The sequence below is a fragment of the Miniopterus schreibersii genome (genome assembly GCF_964146895.1).
Source record: "Miniopterus schreibersii genome assembly, chromosome: X".
Lineage (NCBI taxonomy): Eukaryota > Metazoa > Chordata > Mammalia > Chiroptera > Miniopteridae > Miniopterus > Miniopterus schreibersii.
Window position 1 is genome coordinate 54,824,528 of NC_138104.1, and position 19,455 is coordinate 54,843,982.

At 39.3% G+C, this 19,455-nt stretch overlaps 1 protein-coding gene across 1 annotated transcript in view; it reads left to right on the forward strand.

Moving 5' to 3' along the window:
• HEPH (hephaestin) overlaps positions 1 to 19,455 on the forward strand; it is a 146,664-nt gene that overhangs the window by 31,652 nt on the left and 95,557 nt on the right. Inside the window, exons 10-12 of the mRNA XM_081125343.1 lie at positions 1,191 to 1,402; positions 2,553 to 2,703; positions 5,259 to 5,471. Of these exons, the coding sequence (XP_080981469.1) occupies positions 1,191 to 1,402; positions 2,553 to 2,703; positions 5,259 to 5,471 (576 nt within the window). The remainder of the gene's footprint in view (positions 1 to 1,190; positions 1,403 to 2,552; positions 2,704 to 5,258; positions 5,472 to 19,455) is intronic.

Sequence of the window (19,455 nt, forward strand, 5' to 3'; positions counted from 1 at the left end):
CACTTAAGAAATTACAGTCTTAGTGTTTTTTCTCAATTACAGTTGACATTCAGTATTATTTTACATTAGATTCAAGTGTACAGCATAATGATTAGACATTTAGATAGTTTATGATGTAACCCCCCAATAAATCTAGTATCCACCTGGCACCATACGTAGTTATTAAATATTATTGACTATATTCCCTATGTTGTACTTCACATTCCCATGACTACTTTGTAACTACCAATTCATATTTCTTAATCCTTTCACCTTTTCACCCAGCCCCCAAACCTCTTCCATCTTGCAACCATCAGTCTGTTCTCTGTATCTATGATCCTGTTTCTGTTTTATTTGTTTATTTTTCCTTCAGATTATTTATATAAGTGAAATCATATGCAATTTGTCTTTCTCTGTCTGACTTATTTCACTTTGCATCAGTCCATCCATACTGTTGTAAATGATAAGATTTCATTTTTTATGCCCGAGTAATATTCCATTATATATATGTACCACATCTTCTTTATCCAATCGTTTATTGATAGGCACTTAGGTTGCTTCCATATCTTGGTTATTGTAAATAAACCTGCATAAAGGATTCATATATCTTTTCAAATTAATGCTTAGGATTTCTTGGATAAATGCCTACAAGTGGAATTGTTGGGTCATAAGGAAGTTCTATTTTTTATTTTTTTAGGAACTTCCTTACTGTTTTTCATATATGTGTGTGTATATGTATATAACATATATATATCTACATGTACATACATACATATAGACAGGAAAAAGTGTTAAACAATCAGAACTGTTCAAAGATGAAACAGCTTATGATGGCAGGTAGTGAATCTCCCAGCTCTGGAGATTTTTAAGCAGAAGTAGGGCTATAAGAACACATAAATGTATGTTTTTAAGTGAGGGGTATTCCAAATAAGTTTTAAGCACCTTTTTATTCCTTAGGTCTTATAAGTTTGGAAAAGTTTGGGAAGTTTAAATTTCTCCTGTTCATATATCAAGGTGTGGCAGAACTAGGAACCAAATTCTAGTGTCTTGACTCCTACCTAGGATTCTTTTAAATATTCAAAATTCTATGTTCCTGTTGTTCCTGCTGCTGCTCCAAAATGCCTTTGTGGTTATGATCTTTACCCCACTGTTTGGAGCTGATATCTGTACTCTGGCCAATGTGAGTAATGAGTCCTATGTTTTCCCTGCAGGCTCATCCCACCCTGGTTTGGTGGCGAAGCCCTTTGAAAAAGTAACATATCGCTGGACAGTGCCCCCCCATGCAGGCCCCACTGCTAAGGATCCTGCCTGTCTCACTTGGATGTACTTTTCTGCAGTGGATCCCATAAAAGATACAAATTCTGGTTTGGTGGGCCCCCTTCTGGTGTGCAAGGCTGGTACCTTGGGTGCAGATAGCAAACAGGTAATGCCAGGGTTTCTGGCTGGGAAAACTGCTAGCAGGAGGATGAGGCTGGGTGGCTGAACAGGAGTTAAGCATGGGACTGGGTTCTAGAGGTGAGAGAATAGAAAAAAATAACCAATCTATTGAATCTGACTTTAATATTTGGTGACTTCATGTTATCTTGCATGTAATTCTTTTACTCAGAAACACACATCATCTTTAGTCTTTGACCCTTTATTATTATTATTATTATTATTATTATTTAGCCTCAGTAGCCCCTAATCCTTGCTTGTCTTCTTTCATATCCAGCCCACCATTTTTAGTTATGTAACCTTGGGCAAATTACTTAACCTCTTTTTGCTTCAGCTTCTTCGTTTATAGTAAAGGGTTTACAATGGAAGAAGGTCCCTTGGGTATGTGTAAGAATTAATTAAAATAATTCATATAGCCCAGCTGGGCATGGCTCAGTGGTTGAGCATCAACCTAGGATCCAGGCTATCGGGATTCAATTCCTGGTCAGGACACATGCCCAGGTTGTGGGCTTGATCCCCAGTCGGGGGTATGCAGGAGGCAGCCCATCAATGACTCTCTCATCATTAATGTTTCTCTCTCTCTCTCCCTCTCCTTTCCTCTCTCTGAAATCAATAAAGATATATTTAAAATAATAATAATAATAATTCATATAAAGTACTTAACACAGTGTCTGGTACATAGTAAGCCTCAGTAAATCTTAGCAGTAATAATAATAATTGATAGCATATTAATAATTATAATTATTTTTCTTATTTTCTAACCCCCACAGAGTCCTCTCCTGATCTCCTAGACACCTTTCTCCACTCTTCTCCAGGTGACTCTAGGCTCTCTTCTATCACACTTTGTACCTTTTATCCATCATCCACATCTTGTTCTTCTTCCCTGCTCCCTTTCCTACACTCCTCTCCTCCAGTCTTGTCACTTTATTCTGATCTCCTTCACCTACCTGTGATTTGAGGTTACCTGAGGAAAAACTGCCTAACAACAACTGCAATTTTAGGCAAGAGATATGAGCTTGGCTCTGTATCTAGAAGAGGAAATGGGAAAGAATTAGGGATCACTGGTTCTGGAGCATCAGAATCTGCACCTGCTGGAAACTTGTCATTTCTCTCTCTCTTCTCTCCCAATGGGCCTACAGAAAGGGGTGGATAAAGAATTCTTTCTCCTTTTCACTGTGTTGGATGAGAACAAGAGCTGGTACAGCAATACCAATCAAGCAGCTGCTATGCTGGATTCCCGACTACTCTCAGAGGATGTCATGGGTTTCCAAGACTCCAACCGGATGCATGGTATGGGGAGTGAGTGCTTTTTTCCTGAGCTACAACTGAGAGTTTATAAGTAAAATCTAACCTTAATTATGACCCATCTCTGAAAACACTGATTCCACTGGTCAGCTATGCCCAAGAGATGAGCTAGATTGAAGGATTAAACTTGACAATAGATCTTATACTTAACACCTTCTTGTGCTGTTTCCTGTGTTAAACAGTATCAAGGGTACTGGATAAAGGTACTGTGAAATGAGGATTGCACACAAGGAATCCATTATACTCTAGGCTGTGAAGAGTAAGCTGGGATGACACCCTTCCAGGCTTATCTCCTCCTCTATTATCGCCCACAGCCCTTGCTCCACAACTCCATACTTCAGCCCAAGAGGGCTACTTTTCCCTATATGAATGTACATTGTACTTTTTAGCTTCATGCTTTTGCAGTGCTTTGCCCTTCACTTTAAATCCCCCTCCTTACATCTTTGTCCCTATCCTGGGGAAATTTTTTTCCATTCTCTAAGGCCCTACTCAAAAGCTAACTCCTCCATGTAACAATTTTTTATCACCCAAGCCCAAGATGATAATACCTTTTTCTGAACTACTATTGCATTTTTATCAGACTATTTTAATAGAAAGTTTCATACACTCCCCAGTATTTTAGTTAATTGTTGCATTCCTTCCGACTTCTGCTAAAGTGTAATCTCCTTAACTGTGAGTATTTTTATCATTAAATATATCTTGTTAAATATGTATTACATGATGGCTACATATGCTTGTATAATTATTTGATTTATTTTTTATTTAAATTTTTTATCGTTGATACTATTGCAGATGTCTCCATTCTGCTCCCCTCTTTGCCCACCTCCACCCAGCTCCCACCCATCCTCCCTTAGCCCTCACCACACTATTGTCTGTCCCATGGGTTATGTATATATGTTCTTTAGCTAATCCCTTCACCTTCCTTTATCCAGTCCTCCCACACACCCCTCCCCACTGACATTTGTCAGTCTGTTCCATGTATGTGTGCTTCTAGTTTTATTTTCTTCATCAGTTTATGTTGTTCATTAGATTCCACATATAAATGAGATCATATGGTATTTGTCTTTCTCTGACTGGCTTATTTCACTTAGCATAATAATCTCCAGGTCCATCCATGCTGTCACAAAATGGTGAGTATTATTTGTTGCTTATCTCTGTATCCTCTATACTAATACACAGTAAATGTTTATGAACTAGTGAACTGTCAGTCAATGAGTAGGTGGGCAAGTGAGTGAATGAATGGAAAGACATGGTCCCAGTTTGTAAGGAGCTCCCAGCACTTTGCAATGAGATGAAACTAATGACACCCATTAACCAATTATAGAACAATCCAAGACATACTATAATTAAATGCTAAATTGTGTGGAACAGATTTTAAGTGACATAGAGTTCAAAGCAGGAGAATATTAATGAAGAACAGTCCAAATGAAGGATTTCTGGAAGAAAGGAGTGCTTGAGCTAGTTCCAGTGGATGTGGGGACATTGAAAAAGAGTCAGCTTCTAGTAGGTCCCCCTGTATTTTTGAAGGTAGTATACAGGGTGCAAGGGAGTCAAGAACAAGTGTCTTATTCTTGGCAGCCACACAGATACAGAAAAAATAATGTGCTTTCTCTTAGCTCATTCTAGCGTGGGAGATAGATCTATAAGTAAATCACTGGATTCTGTGGTAAGTGATATGGCAGAATTTTGTGGGGGAAAAGTTTCATGGAAACCAGAGATAGAATAATAATTCTTCTTCACTGGGAAGGTGACATTTGAATTGGAGCATGATGAATGGATGAGTAGCAGTTTGCTGTAGAGAGAGACCAGAAGGAAAGTATATTACAGGCAGGGGTCACAGCATGTGAAGTCAACAAGCATATTATAAGCACCTACCATGTTTAAGGCTTTGGAAATGAAGAGGCAAATAGAGCTCACAGAATAATGGTGTGTGTGTGCGTGTAAGAGGGCTTAGGGGGATAGACTACAGGTAGGAGTACCAGGAAGGAGGCTTTTGTGGGAGATCAGGCCAGAGATGATGAGGGTTAGAGTGAGGGCAGTGGCAGTAAAGATGAAGAGGAGATGATTTGAAAACTGAGTATGGAACCTTGGGGAACTGCAAAACTTTACAGAGGGATGGAGAATGAGCAAAGGATGGAGGAGGAACAATCAAAGAGGTTGTAAAAGAACCAGGAAAATGTGGTGCTACAGAAGCCAAGGGAGAAGAGTTTCAGGAGTGTGGGAGTACAAGATGTTGATACTTTTGTGTATGTGTGAAAGGGTTGTGGTAGTGGAGAGTAGTTTAGTTTTGCAAGGATGTGAAGTGTGGTGGAGGAGGGGCAGTAAGTGAGGCCAGAAAGGCTGGTTGGGCCTTCATCCTAAAGGGGCAGATTTTCATAAGTAGAACTAAAGTGGCTTAGGGAAGAAGGCAGAGGAGTGTAGGATAACTCAAAAATTTAAAGTTGTGGGAAACCATATTACAGAACTGATGCTATGCTGTTGGCCAGTGCCTAGCAGTCTGGTTTCATCTCCCCATCCTGTCTTGTGTTTTTGTTTTCCAGCCATTAACGGGTTTCTATTCTCTAACCTGCCCAGGCTGGACATGTGCAAGGGTGACAGAGTGGCCTGGCACCTGCTCGGCCTGGGCACAGAGACTGATGTGCACGGAGTCATTTTCCAGGGCAACACTGTGCAGTTTCAAGGAATGAGAAAGAGTGCAGCCATGCTCTTTCCTCACACCTTTGCCATGGCCATCATGCAGCCTGACAACCCTGGTAAGTGTCTTAGCAGCTGGCCCTAGTCTGAGAGGCTTTGTTGGGCAACAGGTTGGGTGAGGGAGGCTGGTGAAGAATCAAGTGGAGGGTCCTTTGGAAAATTTCAAAACACATTTGTCTTCTGCTTCCTCAATGTGCACTCAATGTTGTGGTTATTTGGATTATTGTCTCAGCTGCAGGCAAATTAGAGTGAAAAGCTGAGGAAGCTCTTTCTGGAAAAACCGCATAAATAAGGGCGCTGCCCAGGATCAGGGCAATTTTTATATAGACAGAGGGTGGACTTGGCCATGTAGCCCCTTGGACACATAGAGATTCCATAGATATGGTCCTTGCTTTGGAGGGGCGGTGAGAGGTCCATGAAATGTACCTATAAGCACTTCCAACTCTGATATTCTGTGAGGATCCCTGCAAACTCGTGTGAGGTGGGGGGTGTTGTAACAGTTTTACCCAAGAATCGGAACACAGAAACTTCTAGTCCAGGTTGTTTCAGTAACTTGCTGTTTAAATTTGGTCAAATCACTCCCTCTCTCTGTGGCTGGATTTCTTATTTTCTCTCTCTACCTGTCCCTCTACCTCCCTTCTTGCCTTTTCTTTCCCCTTTTTCTTTCCCCTCTCTTTCTGCCTCTCCCTCTCCTACTTTTTGTCTTTCCTTCATTAAGATAGTTGACTAGAATGTTTCTTCAGGTTCTGTCTATGTCTAACATTTCATATACAACAGTAATTTCTCTTTGCAGTTCCTAGGGTATATACTTTTTCTAGGCAGTAGATGGCAATAGTGTTTGTGAGGAAAATCTGTCAATTCCAAGTGTTTCCCATTAAATTTTATTTTAGTTATGTAAATTCCATTCATATTTGGAAAAAATCCCCAAGCAAAACAAATCTCCTTGACAATTTAGTAATTTCATCCCGGCACTGAGTTTAACAAACATTTGACATAAGGCTGGTCTCCACAGAAGTCTGGATCCACATTTTTGCCGATCTACCTGGGATAATTTTTTGATCTGGGAGAGTTGTTAGCAAATTATTATTTTATTTTTTATTAAATTTATTTAGGTGACATTGGTTAATATGATCATATAGGGTTTAGGTGTGGGTTTCCATGTATATTGCACTGTGTGCCCACCACCCAAAGTAAAATCTTCTCTCATTACCATATATTAGTACCTTCTTCACCTCCAACCCGTTCCCTTTGGCAACCACAACACTGCTGTTTGTGTCCACTAGTTTCAGTTTTATATCCCACATTAAGAGTGAAATCATATGTTTCTTAGCTTTTTCTGTATGACATATTTCACTTAGCATGATATTCTCAAGGCCCATACATGTTGTTGCAAATGGAAGTATTTCATCCTTTCTTATGGCTGAGTAGTATTCCATTGTGTATATGTACCATATCTTCTTTATCCAGTCCTCTATCACAGGACACTTTGGTTGTTTCCATGTCTTGGCCACCATGAATACTGCTGCAATGAACATAAGGGTGAATACATTTTTGAGAATACATGTTTTTGAGTTTTTCAGGTATGTACCCAGGAGAGGGATTGCTGGGTCATATGGTAGCTCTATTAATTTTTTAAGAAATTGCCAGACTGTTTTCCATAGTGGTTATACCAGTCTATATTCCCATCATCAGTGAATGAGAGTTCCCTGTTCTCCACTACCTCTCCAACACTTGTTATTACTTGTCTTGTTGATAATAGCCACTCTAACAGGTGTGAGGGGGTATCTCATTGTAGTTTTATTTTCATTTCCCTAATTGCTAGTGAGGTTGAACAAATTTTCATATATCTATTGGCTGTTCATATGTCTTCTTAGGAGAGGTCCTCTGACCGCTTTTTGATTTTGTTGTTTGTTTGGTGTTGAGTTTTATGAGTTCTTTATATATTTTGGAAATTAAACCTTTGTCAGAGTTACTGTTTGCAAATATCATCTCTCATCTGGTTGGCTGCCTTTTTGTTTTGTTGTCAGTTTCTTTTGCTGTGCAGAAGCTTTTTAGTTTGATATAGTCCCATTCATTTATTTTTGCCTTTATTTCCCTTGCCTTTGGGGTCAAGTTCATAAAATGTTCTCTACGACCAAGGTCCATCAGTTTGGTACCTATATTTTCTTCTATGTAACATTGTTTTGGGTCTCACATTTAGGTTTTTGATCCATTTTGAGTTAAATTTTGTACATGGGAACAAACTGTAATCCAGTTTCATTCTTTTGCATGTGGCTTTCCAGTTTTCCCAGCACCATTTATTGAAGAGACTATCTTTACTCTATTGTGTGTCTCTGGCTTCTTCATCAAAAATTATGTGCCCATATACATGTAGTTTTATATCTGAGATCTCTATTCTGTTCCACTGATCTGTGTGTCTTTTTCTGTGCCAATACCATGCTGTTTTGATTATCCTAGTTCTGTAATATAATTTGAAGTCAGGTAGTGTGATACCTCCAGCTTTGTTCTCAGGATTGCTTTGGCTATTCGGGGTCTTTTGTGGTTCCATACAAATCTGATGATTTCTCATTCTATTTCTTTAAAAAATTACATTGGTATTTTGATGGGGATTGCATTAAATCAGTATATTGTTTTGGGTAATATGGTCATTTTAACTATGTTGATTCTTCCAATCCATGAACACGGGATATTTTCCATTTTGTTGTGTCTTTATCAATCTCTTTTAATAATGCTTTGCAATTTTTAGCATATAGATCTTTCACGTTCTTTGTTAAGTTTATTCCTGGGTATTTTATTCTTTTGGTTGCAATTGCAAAAGGAATTGTCTTTTTCATTTCTTTTTCTGAAGTTTTGTTGTTAGTATACATGAAGGCAATGGATTTTTGTACATTGGTTTTGTATCCTGCAAATTTACTGTATTTGTTTATTGTTTCTAATAGTTTTTTGGTGGAGTCTTTAGGGCTTTCTGTATACAGAATCATGTCATCTGCCAAAAGTGGCAGTTTTACTTCTTGCTTCCCTGGTTGGACACCTTTTATTTCTTTTTCTTGCCCTATTGCTCTGGCTAGGACTTCCAGGACTATGTTGAATAAGAATGGTGAGAGTGGACATCCTTGTCTTACTCTTGATCTTAGAGGAAAAGCTTTCAGTTTTTCAACATTGAGTGTCATCTTAGCTTAGGGGTTGTCATATATGGCCTTTATTATGTTGATAGCAAATTAGAAACAATAATTAACATGCTGAAAGGAATAACAGAAGCAAGAACTTTTAGTGAGGCCTGGGGTAGGGAACTTCTGAATAAGGAAGACCTTTCTCTCTATCCTTGGTACCAAAGCCAAATTCTAGGCTTAATCTCCTTCCTACAAAATTAGCCACGCTCTCCAGCCATGTCTATCTGCCACCGCAGGGCTCACCCTTACTTTGGATAATGAAATTATTTTTGTTCTGCACTGAGGCCCAAGGAGGATGGCTTTAGATGGCTTAAAAACATTCTGATGTGTTGTCAAGTGGAGAAGGTGAATGAGTTTATAAGAATAAAGGCTTTTAAGGTCACTCTTCTTCAAGATTCCTGAGATTTTACAAGCAAAAGCCCGAATTCATCTTACCTTTGCATTTTCCAGACCTTTCAAACTTTTTCTTCTTTCTGAAGAGTTTTTGGGTTGTAGAATGTTGGAAATGGTAGAGACTCTTTGAGAGAATCTCTGTTCACTTATTTTACTTTACTAATAGGAGGAAGAGACAGACATCTGAAAGGGGAAAATGCTTAGTTCAGGTTAGACTCCTGAAAGGGAAAAATGCTTTGTTCAAGTCAGGTTTGTTAACTATATTTTTCTTTTTCTTCTTGCCTATTCTCCATTAACTCCTATTAATTCTTCCTCTTAAATGATATCTTGAATCTGAAGTGTCCTTTATTCTGCCCCTGGGGTTTGCTCTCTGATTGAGACTGAGAGAGACCATTGTGAGTATCTCTCCATAGACAGGCAAAAGTACCGTTAATGGAAAATCCAGGACCAGAATCTGGCTTTGGGATTCTAGAGAAAGGAGTAATGATGGAGATCTGTAAATGTACATATGTAATTGAGCAGCTTTGCAGATGTTTTAAGTCTAGAAATTTCACCAGGGAGATTCAACATACTGTATGCTGGAGGCTCACAATTATGTTTAACAAAATAGAGAAACAAATATCCAGAAAAAATCAGCAAAATGTTAAAAGTGTTTCATTAAGTGCCACATATGAGTGAAATCATATGGTGCTTGTCTTTCTCTGACTGGTTTATTTACTTAGCATAATGTTCTCAAAAAAAAAAAAAGTGTTTCAGTTGTGTGGGCCTGTTGATAGTTTTGTACACTCCTTTCGCTGTGCTTTAAAATTTTATAAATTTTATAAATTTTAGGAAGCCTATATTTCATTTAATAGAAATGACTTTTTGTGTTTAAAAATATCATGCTGTATAATATACATCAACTTTTCCAACAGAACTACTGAGCTTTAACCCTTTGCGGGCGTATTAAATTTGGACATGGGTGTCGTACTGGTCGGAATTAATTTCCATTGAAAGAGCAGTGATGCATAACATGCAAGATTATGAAGGATAAACAAGAGAAATTATGAACTGATACATGAATGAATAGAGTTAAGATTCGTATGGTTCCTTGCTGTGGTGGCTGAGAGCAGACATACGACCAGAACTGTAAAAAAGCTTTGGTGGCTGAGAGTAGACAAACAACCGCAAAAGGTTAATATCCAGGAAAAGTGGCAGATAAAAAGGTAGAGATATATGTTTTCACCTTTTTCCTCTTGTCTCTCACGTTTCTTTTTCCTCTTACATACTTTCTTTTTGTTTTTCTTCTCTCTTATTTATACTTCTGCTCTTTTTTCTCTTCTCTGTTTTTTTCTCTTCCATGCTTTTTTCTTTCCTTCTTTTCCTTTCATTTATTTTTATCCCATCTTGACCTTTGCCTTTTTTCTTTTTCATCTCCCTTCTTCATTTTTGTTATTATTTATTTTTTTTTAAAGTTTCTTTATCTTTATTGTTGAAAATATTACAGATGTCCTCTTTTTTCTTTTTTTAATATATCTTTATTGATTTCAGAGAGAGGAAAGGACAGGGAGAGAGAGATAGAAACATCAATGATGAGAGAGTCATTGATTGAGCACGCAACCTGGGCATGTGCCCTGACTGGGAATCAAACCCCGATTGCCTGGATCCAAGGTCGATGCTCAACCGCTGAGCCACGCCCGGCTGGGCAAGATGTCCTCTTTTTAACTCCATTGATCCCCCTCCACCCTGCATCCATCCCACCCCCAGGCCTTCCCCAGAAAAGTGTCTGTGTCCATGGATTATACTTACAAACATATAAGTTCTTTGATTAATCTCTCCCAAATCACTCCCCCCTCCCTACCTTCCCTCTGAGATCTCTCAGGCTGTTCCATGCTTCTATGTCTCTGGATCCATTTTGTTCATCAGTTTATTTTATTATATTTCACCTATAAGTGATATCATCTGGTACTTGTCTTTCTCTGACTGCCTTATTTCACATAGCATAATACTTTCTAGTTCCCTCCACGCTGTGCCAAAGGATAAAAGATCCTTCTTTTTACAGCTACATAATATTCTGTGATGTAAATGTGCCACAGCTTTTTTATCCACTCATCTACTCATAGACACTTGGGCTGTTTCCAGATCTTAGCTATTGTGACTTGTGCTACTGTGAACATAGGGGTGCATAAGTTCTTTGTGATTGGTGTTTTGTGTCTCTTAGGATATATTCCTAGAAGGGGGATCACTGGGTCAAATGGTAGGTCAATTTTTAATCTTTTGAGGAAACTCCATACTGCTTTCCATCGTGGCTCCACCAGTCTGCATTCCCACCAGCAATGTACTAGGGTTTCCTTTTCTCGACCTTCGCCAACACTTGTAGTTTGTTGATTTGTTGATGGTAGCCATTCTGACAGGTGTGAAGTGATACCTCACTGTAATTTTAATTTGCATCTCTCTGATGACTAGTGATGTTGAGCATCTTTCATATGTCTCTTAGCCATCTATATGTCCTCTTTGAAGAAGTGCCTATTTAGGTGTATTGCCCATTTTTTAATTGGATTGTTTGTCTTCCTTTTGTTAAGTTGTATGAGTTCCTTATAGATTTTGGACATTAACCCTTTATCAGATGTGTCATTGGCAAATATGTTCTCTCATACAATGGACTCCCTTTTAGTTTTGTTGATGGTTTCTTTTGCTGTTCAGAAACTTTTTATTTTAATGCAGTCCCATTTGTTCATTTTCTCCTTAGTTTCTCTTGCCCTAGGAGATGTATCAGCAAACATATTGCTATGACAGATGTCTGAGATTTTGCTGCCTATGTTTTCCTCTAGGATTTTTATGGTTTCACTTCTTACATTTAAGTCTTGTATTCATTTTTAGTTTACTTTTGTGTATGGTGTAATTTGGTGGTCTACTTTCATTTCTTTGCATGTACTTGTCCAATTTTGCCAACACTGTGTATTAAAGAGACAGTCTTTACTCCATTGTATGTTCTTGCCTCCTTTATCAAATATTAATTGACCATAATGGTGTGGGTAAATTTGTGGGTTCTTTGTTCTGTTCCACTGATCTTCATGTCTGTTCTTGTGCCAGTACCAGGCAGTTTTGTTTACAGTGGCTTTGTAGTATAACTTGATATCTGGTATGGTGATCCCTCCAACTTTGTTCTTCTTTCTTAAGATTGCCGTGGCTATTCAGGGTGTTTTTTGGTTCCATATAAACTTTCAAAGTGTTTGTTTTAGGTGTGTGAAATATGCTGTTGGTATTTTAATAAGGATTGCATTGAATTTATAAACTGCTTTAGGTAGTATGGACATTTTAATGATGTTAAGTCTTCCAATCCATGAACATGGTATATTTTTCCATTTGTTTATATCTTCCTCTATTTCTTTTTTTAGTGTCCTGTAGTTTTCTGAGTAAAGGTCCTTTACATCTTTGGTTAAGTTTATTCTTTGGAAACTTATTTTTTTAGTTGCAATGGTAAATTGTATTTTTTTAGTTACTCTTTCTGAGAGCTCATTATTGGTGTATAAAAATCCCATTGATTTCTGGGTGTTAATTTTGTATCCTGCTACCTTGCTGAACTCATTTATTAAATCTAGTAGTGTTTTAGTGGAGTCTTTAGGATTTTCTAGGTACAAAATCATATCATCTGCAAATAATGACAGTTTTGTTTCCTCCTTTCCAGTTTGGATGCCTTTTATATTTTCTTCTTGTCTGACTGCTGTGGGTAGGACTTCCAGTACTATGTTGAATAAAAGTGGTGAAAGTGGGCACCCATGTCTTGTTCCTGTTTTTAGGGGAAATGGTTTTAGTTTCTGCACATTGAATATGATGTTGGCTGTAGGGTTGTCATATATGGCCTCCATTATGTTGAGGTATGATCCCTCTATTCCCACTTTGCTGAGGGTCTTTATAAAAAATGGGTGTTGGATTTTATCAAATGCTTTTTCTGCATCTATTGATATGGTCATGTGATTTTTGCCTTTCAATTTGTTTATGTGATGTATCACATTTATTGATTTGTGAATATTGTATTAGCCTTGCAACCCTGGAATAAATCTCACTTGGTCGTGGTGTATCATTTTTTTAATATATTGTTGGAGCTGATTACTAATGATTTGTTGAGGATTTTAGCATCTATGTTCATCAGGGATATTGGCCTGTAGTTCTCTTTCTTTGTAGTGTCTTTATCTGATTTTGGAACCAGGCTAATGCTGGCCTTGTGAAAAGAGTTTGAAAGTGTTCCTTCCTCTTGGATTTTTTAAAAATAGTTTGAGGAGGGTAGGTGTTAATTCTTTGAATGTTTGGTAAAACTCCCGTGTGAAGCCATCCAGACCCAGGCTTTTGTGTGCTTGGAGACCTTTGATTACTGCTTCAACTTCATCAGCAGTTACCAGCCTATTCAGGTTTTCTGACTCTTCCTGATTGACTTTTGAAGGTTGCATTGTTCTAGGAATTTGTCTGTTTCATCCAGGTGATCCAGCTTGTTGGCATATAGTTGTTCATAGTATTTTCTTACAATCCTTTGTATTTCCGTTGGGTTTGTTGTTACTTTATGTCTTTCATTTCTGTTTTTGTTTATTTGGGTCCTCTCTCTTTGTTTCTTGATGAGTCTGGCTAAAGATTCATCAATGTTGTTTATCTTTTCAAAGAACCAGCTCTTGGTTTCATTGATCTTTTATATTGATTTTTTAGTCTCTATGTCATTTATCTGCTGTGATCTTTATTATTTCTTTCCTTCTACTTACTCTAAGCTTTTCTTGTTGTTCTTTTTCTAAGTTTTCAAGTCGTAGGGTTAGAGATTCTATTAGAAGTTTTTCTTGTTTTTTGAGGTAGGCTTGTAGTGCTATAAACTTCCCTCTCAGGACTACTTTCATTGTGTCCCCTAGAATTTGAGTTGTGTGTTCATTTCCATTTGTGTCCAGGAAGTTTTTATTTCTTTCTTGACCTCTTTGGTAATCAATTCATTGTTTAAAAACATGCTTTTTATCCTCCATGTGTTTGAATGTTTTTTAGTGTTTTTACTGTGGTTGATTTCTAATTTCATGCCATTGTGGTCCAAGAAGATGCTTGATATGATTTTAGTCTTCTTGAACTTGTAGAGACTTGTTTTGTGTACTAACATATGACCTATCTTTGAGAATGCCCCATGTGCACTTAAGAAGAATATATATTCTGTAGCTTTGGAGTATAATGTCCTGTAAATGTAAATTAAATCCATCTGACCCAGTGTGTCATTTAGGGTCACTGTTTCCTTGTTGATTTTTTTGTTTGGATGACATACCCAGTGTAGTTAGTGGGGTGTTAAAATCCCTTAGTGTGACTGTATTGCTATTAATCTCTCCCTTACAGTCCTCTAGAAGTTTTTTTTTTTTTTTATAAATTTAAGTGTTCCTATACTGGGTGTATATATGTTTATCAAGGTTATATCCTCTTGTTGGATAGATCCCTTTAGTATTATGTAATGACATTTCTTGTCTCTTATTATGGTCTTCATTTTGAGGTCTCTTTTGTCTGATATGAGTATTTCTACTCCAGTATTTTTTTTTCATTTCCATTTGCATGGAAAAAATTTTTCCATTCCTTAACTCTCATCCTGGGTGTGTCTTCTATTCTGAGGTGGGTGTCTTGTAGACAGTATATATTTGGGTCATGTTTTCTTATCCATTCAGCCACCTTATATATTTTTATTGGGGCATTTAATCCTTTTACATTTAAACTTATTATTGACAGATACTTATCTACTGCCATTTTATTTCTTTATGTTTATGCTTCTCATTCTCTTTATTTCTACTTCTAATTATAGCAATTCCTTTAACTTTTTTTGCAGTGCTGGTTTGGTGGTGATAAACTTCTTTAGTTTTATTTTTGTTTTTGTTTTTTGTCTGGGAAGCTCTTTATTTCACCATCTATCTTGAATGATAGTCTTGCTGGATAGAGAGAGTAGTCTTGGTTTCAGATCCTTGTTTTGCATTACCTTGAATACTTCATGCCATTCCCTTCTGGCCTATAGAGTTTCTGATGAGAAGTCAGCTGACAACCTTATTGGGGCTCCTTTGTAGGTAACAGATTGCTTTTCACTAGCTTACTTTGAGTCTCCCTTTGTCTCGAATCCTTGGCATTTTATTTATGATGTGTCTGGGCGTAGGCCTCTTTGGATTCTCCTAGCTTGGGACTGTCTGGGCCTCCTGAGCTTGTGTGACTTTTTCCTTGACCAGGTTAGGGAAGTTCTCTGCCATTATTTCATCAAATAGGTTCTCTAACCCCTGCTTACTTTCCACCTCCCCAGTACTCCTATAATGTGAATATTGTTACATTTCATGTTGTCCCACAGCTCCCTTAGACTGCCCTCCTGTGTTTTAATTGTTTTATCTTTTTGTGTTTCTGATTGAGTGATTTTTTTTCTACCCTGACTTCTAATTCACTAATTGGATCCTCAGCTTCCTCTAATCTGCTGTTTATTCCTTCCAATGTATTATTTTTCTATTTTTAATTTATCTTTATTGTTGAAAGTATTACAGGTGTCCCATTATTTCCCTCCAATTGACCCCCTCCACCTTGCTCCAACCCCCTCCCCAGGCCTTCACCCCATTATTGACTGTGTCCATGGGTTATGCATATATGTATATAATTTCTTCGGTTAATCTCTTCCCAACCTCCACCCCCTTTCCCTCTTTCCTCTGAAATATGATTATCTGTTATATGCGTCACTGTCTCTGGATCTATTTACTTCATCAGATTCTTTTGTTCATTAGCTTCTTCTTAAAGAAGACCCTTCAGTATTTCCTATAGTGCTGGTCTGGTGGTGATAAACTCTTGTTTTTCCTTGTCTGAGAAGTTCTTTATCTGCTTTCAATTCTAAATGATAGCTTTGCTGGGTAGAGTAATCTTGGTTGTAGTTCCTTGTTTTTCATCACTTTGAATATTTCTTGCCACTCCCTTCTTGCCTGCAGAGTTTCTGTTGAGAAATCAGCTTATAGTCATATGGGTGCCCCCTTGTAGGTAATTGACTGCTTTTCTCCTGCTGCTTTTAAGATTCTCTGTCTTTAACCTTAGGCATTTTAATTATAATGTGTCTTGCTGTGGGCCTCTCTGGATTCCTCTTGTTTGGGACCCTCTGTGCTTCCTGGACTTCTAAGTCTATTTCTTTCCCCAGGTAGGGGAAGTTTTCTGTAATTATTTTTTCAAATAGTATTTCAATTTCTTGCTCTCTTTCTTCTCCTTCTGGAACCCCAATAATATGAATGTTGGGCCTTTTGAAGTTGTCCCAGAGGGTCCTTATACTATCTTCCTATTTCTGAATTCTTTTTTTCTTTTTGTCCTTTGGTTGGGTGCTGTTGTTTTTCTCACGTTCCAAATTGCTGATTTGATTCTCAGCATCCTCTACTCTACTGTTGATTCCCTGTAAATTATTCTTCATTTCAGTTTGTGTAGCCTTCATTTCAAGTTGGTTTCTTATTATGTCATTGATGGTCTCACTTGTTTTCATCATACTCTTACTAATATGGTTGAGCATCCTTATAAACAAAATTCTGAACTCTGTATCTGTTAGCTTTCTTGGATCTATTTCATTTAGTTCCTCTTTAGGGATATCTTCTGTTCTTTCCTTTGTGACATGTTTCTTTTCCTCCCCATTTTGGCTGCTTCCAGGTGTTTGTTTCTATATATATTAGGTAGAGCTGCTATGTCTCCTGGAATTTATAGAGTGGCTTTGTGTAGTAGGTGTCCTATAGGGTCCAGTGGCTCAGCCTCCCCAGTCACCTGAGCTGGGCCTTCTAGGTGCTCCCCTGTGTGGGCTGTGAGCACTCTCCTGCTGTAGATGAGCCTTGCTTGCTGTTGTCATCATTGCGAGGAATTGACCCCCAGACCTATGTGCTGTGAGGACCAGCTGCAACTACAGCCAAAGAGCTGCTGTGCTGGAGACACCCCTATGGAGCAGGATTTACTTCAGTGGAGCTTTGGTGTTCACCAAGTGTGCCCCTTGAGTGTGTCACTTGTGGATGTGGTAGGGTTATAGTCCAGCATGGTTGAGTCTGACCACCAGGTGCACTATCTATGAGGCCTCCCTGGAGTTGCAAAGTCAGCCTCTGCCAGTGCCTTGCCCAGGGCCACTAAGCATGAGCTACACAGCAGATTGTAGTTGGCTGCTACTTGTGCTGGGCTTGGAGGTGTCCAGGAGAGTCCAAGCTATGAGCCAATGCAGGCTGCCACTTGTGCCAGGCCTGGGGCCACTTATCAAGCTGTTTGGGGCATACTGCTGCTTGTTTGAGAGGTTTTAGGAAAGTCCTAAGCATAAGGCTTGAGAGGCCACTTGCACAGAAAAGCCACTGGAAATGGCTTGGCTCAGCTTGCAGGGGCAGAGGAGCGGAGTCTTGGGAAATCACTGGGGTGGGGGCCAAAGTTGTGAGTCAGGTGCTGAAGATTCAAATATGGTGCCTGCCTGTTGGTTGTGTGAGGGGAGAACTCGCCAAAGGAACAATGGCCTCTGGCAGGTCTTCTGTCTGGGAGGAAGCTGCCCCACCAGCTCTCGCCCTAATTTCAGTCAGGTTAGTTGCTACCCAAGTGTCCCAATGTTCCTTTCAAGCTGTTTCCTGGTGCTGGAGCTCAGAGGGAGCGTGTCTGAGTGAGTCCATGTATAAGCCCCTTAAGAGGAAAGCTTGGGGCTTGTGCACTCTCTAGGGCCCTCAGCAAGAGTCCCTGCTGGTTTTCTCCACCTGAAGTTATAGGAATTTCTCTTCCCAGCCCTGAAGCCCTGAGCTAGGGGCCCTGATGTGGGGCTGGGACCCCTCACTCCTTTGGAAAATCTCCACCTCCAAGATATCCTTCCTGGATTTAAACCGCAGCACTGGGTGTGGGCTCATGGCTGCATCTCCATGATGCAGCCCCAATCCAGCCACGTCTCTGTCCCTCCTACTGGTGCTTCTTCAGTTCCCTGGCTGTAGGACTTCTGTTCAGCCAGATATCAGGAGGTTCTAAGTGATGGTGGTTCTGTATTTTAGTTGTAATTTTGATGTGGTTTTGGGAAGCAGCGGGTGCAGCTGTTACCTATGCCGCAATCTTGTTTCCTCCCCCAATGTATTCTTTATTTCTGCTATGTCATTCTTAATGTCCTTCATAGTTCCATATCTTTTTTCATGCTGTTGAGCATACTTACAATCAGTATTCTAATCTCTGTATCTGAAATCTTGCTTACCTCCATTTCATTTAGTTCTTTTTCTGGAGACTTCTCTTATTCTTTTATTTGGAGCTTGTTTTTTGGTCTTCCCATTTTAGCTACCTTTTGGGTTTTTTTCCTAAGTATTAAATAGGCCTTCTAGGATTCTCAGTCTTTTTGGAGGGTCTCTGGTACAGGCCAATGTCAGACGCAGTTTGTGACTCGTCCGAGTACCCTGTTTGGAGCTATCAACAACACTAGGCTAGAGGTCTCCTCTGCTGGAGCTGGGTGCATTTGGACAGGACCAAGATGCATACCAAAGTCTGCTTTTCAAGGCCTGGGTTCCGAAGCAGATCAGGCAAAGGCTCATAGCACTCAGGTCTGCCTCTGCCTGCAGACTGATTAATCTGATTCTCTTAATGAGCCTCAGGCTGCACAAGCTCCACAGGGTGGGGCGGGGTTGTTATCAGTTTCTTAACTAGTCTCAGGCTGTAGATACTCCTCTGAGCAGGGTGAAAGGCTCTCCAGCAGTTGGGGCAATTGCTTCCCCCTTCAGGCAAAAGCTAAAAATTGTCCACCTGAGAAATATGTCAACTAAAACAAAAAAACAGAGGGAATGGCTCGGCCCAGGAACCCAGATGGGTGTCCCCTAATCTCACTCTCCAGAGCCCACAACCCCAGATTCTCCCCAGAGATTTCCAGTACATTTTGCTCCCCTTCTGCTGGAGCCCAGGTGAGTGGCTCCACGGGAAACTTTGTACATTGGCTCTTTAAGAGGGTGCCTGTAGTTCCAGCCACCTCTCCCTAGCAGACAGAAACCCTGCTGATTTTCATAGCCAGATCTTATATGGGCACCTTTCTCAGTTCTGGTGCTCTTGACTGGGAAGCCCAGCCTGGGGTATAGGCCCCAGAGCTCTCAGTGGGAGCCCCCCACAGGTGGAAATATTCCTCCAGACCTTCAGCTGCTGCCTATGGGAGCCCAGCCAGCCCTCTCACGCCTGCACTTTCTACCAGTCCCTATGCCATCTCCACTTTTCCTCCTTGGTTGTGAGGGTGCTCTTCAGCTAGTCTTCAGTTGGTTTTCAGGATGATTTTTCTGTTTTAGTTGTAAACCCAGATTGGTCTCAGGAGAGTGTCAATGTAGCTTCCACTCAGTCCGCCGCCATATTGGATCTCCTCTTTATTTTTGTTTATCTTTCTTTCTCTTTTTTCCTTTTACCTCCATCCTGTTTTGTTTGTTTGTTTTTCTCCTTCATCTTCAATCTGTCTTTTCTTTTCTCTCTCCTTTTATTTTAATTTTTCCTTCTTTTTTCTTCCTAATTTATTAAAAATTTCCTTTTCTAT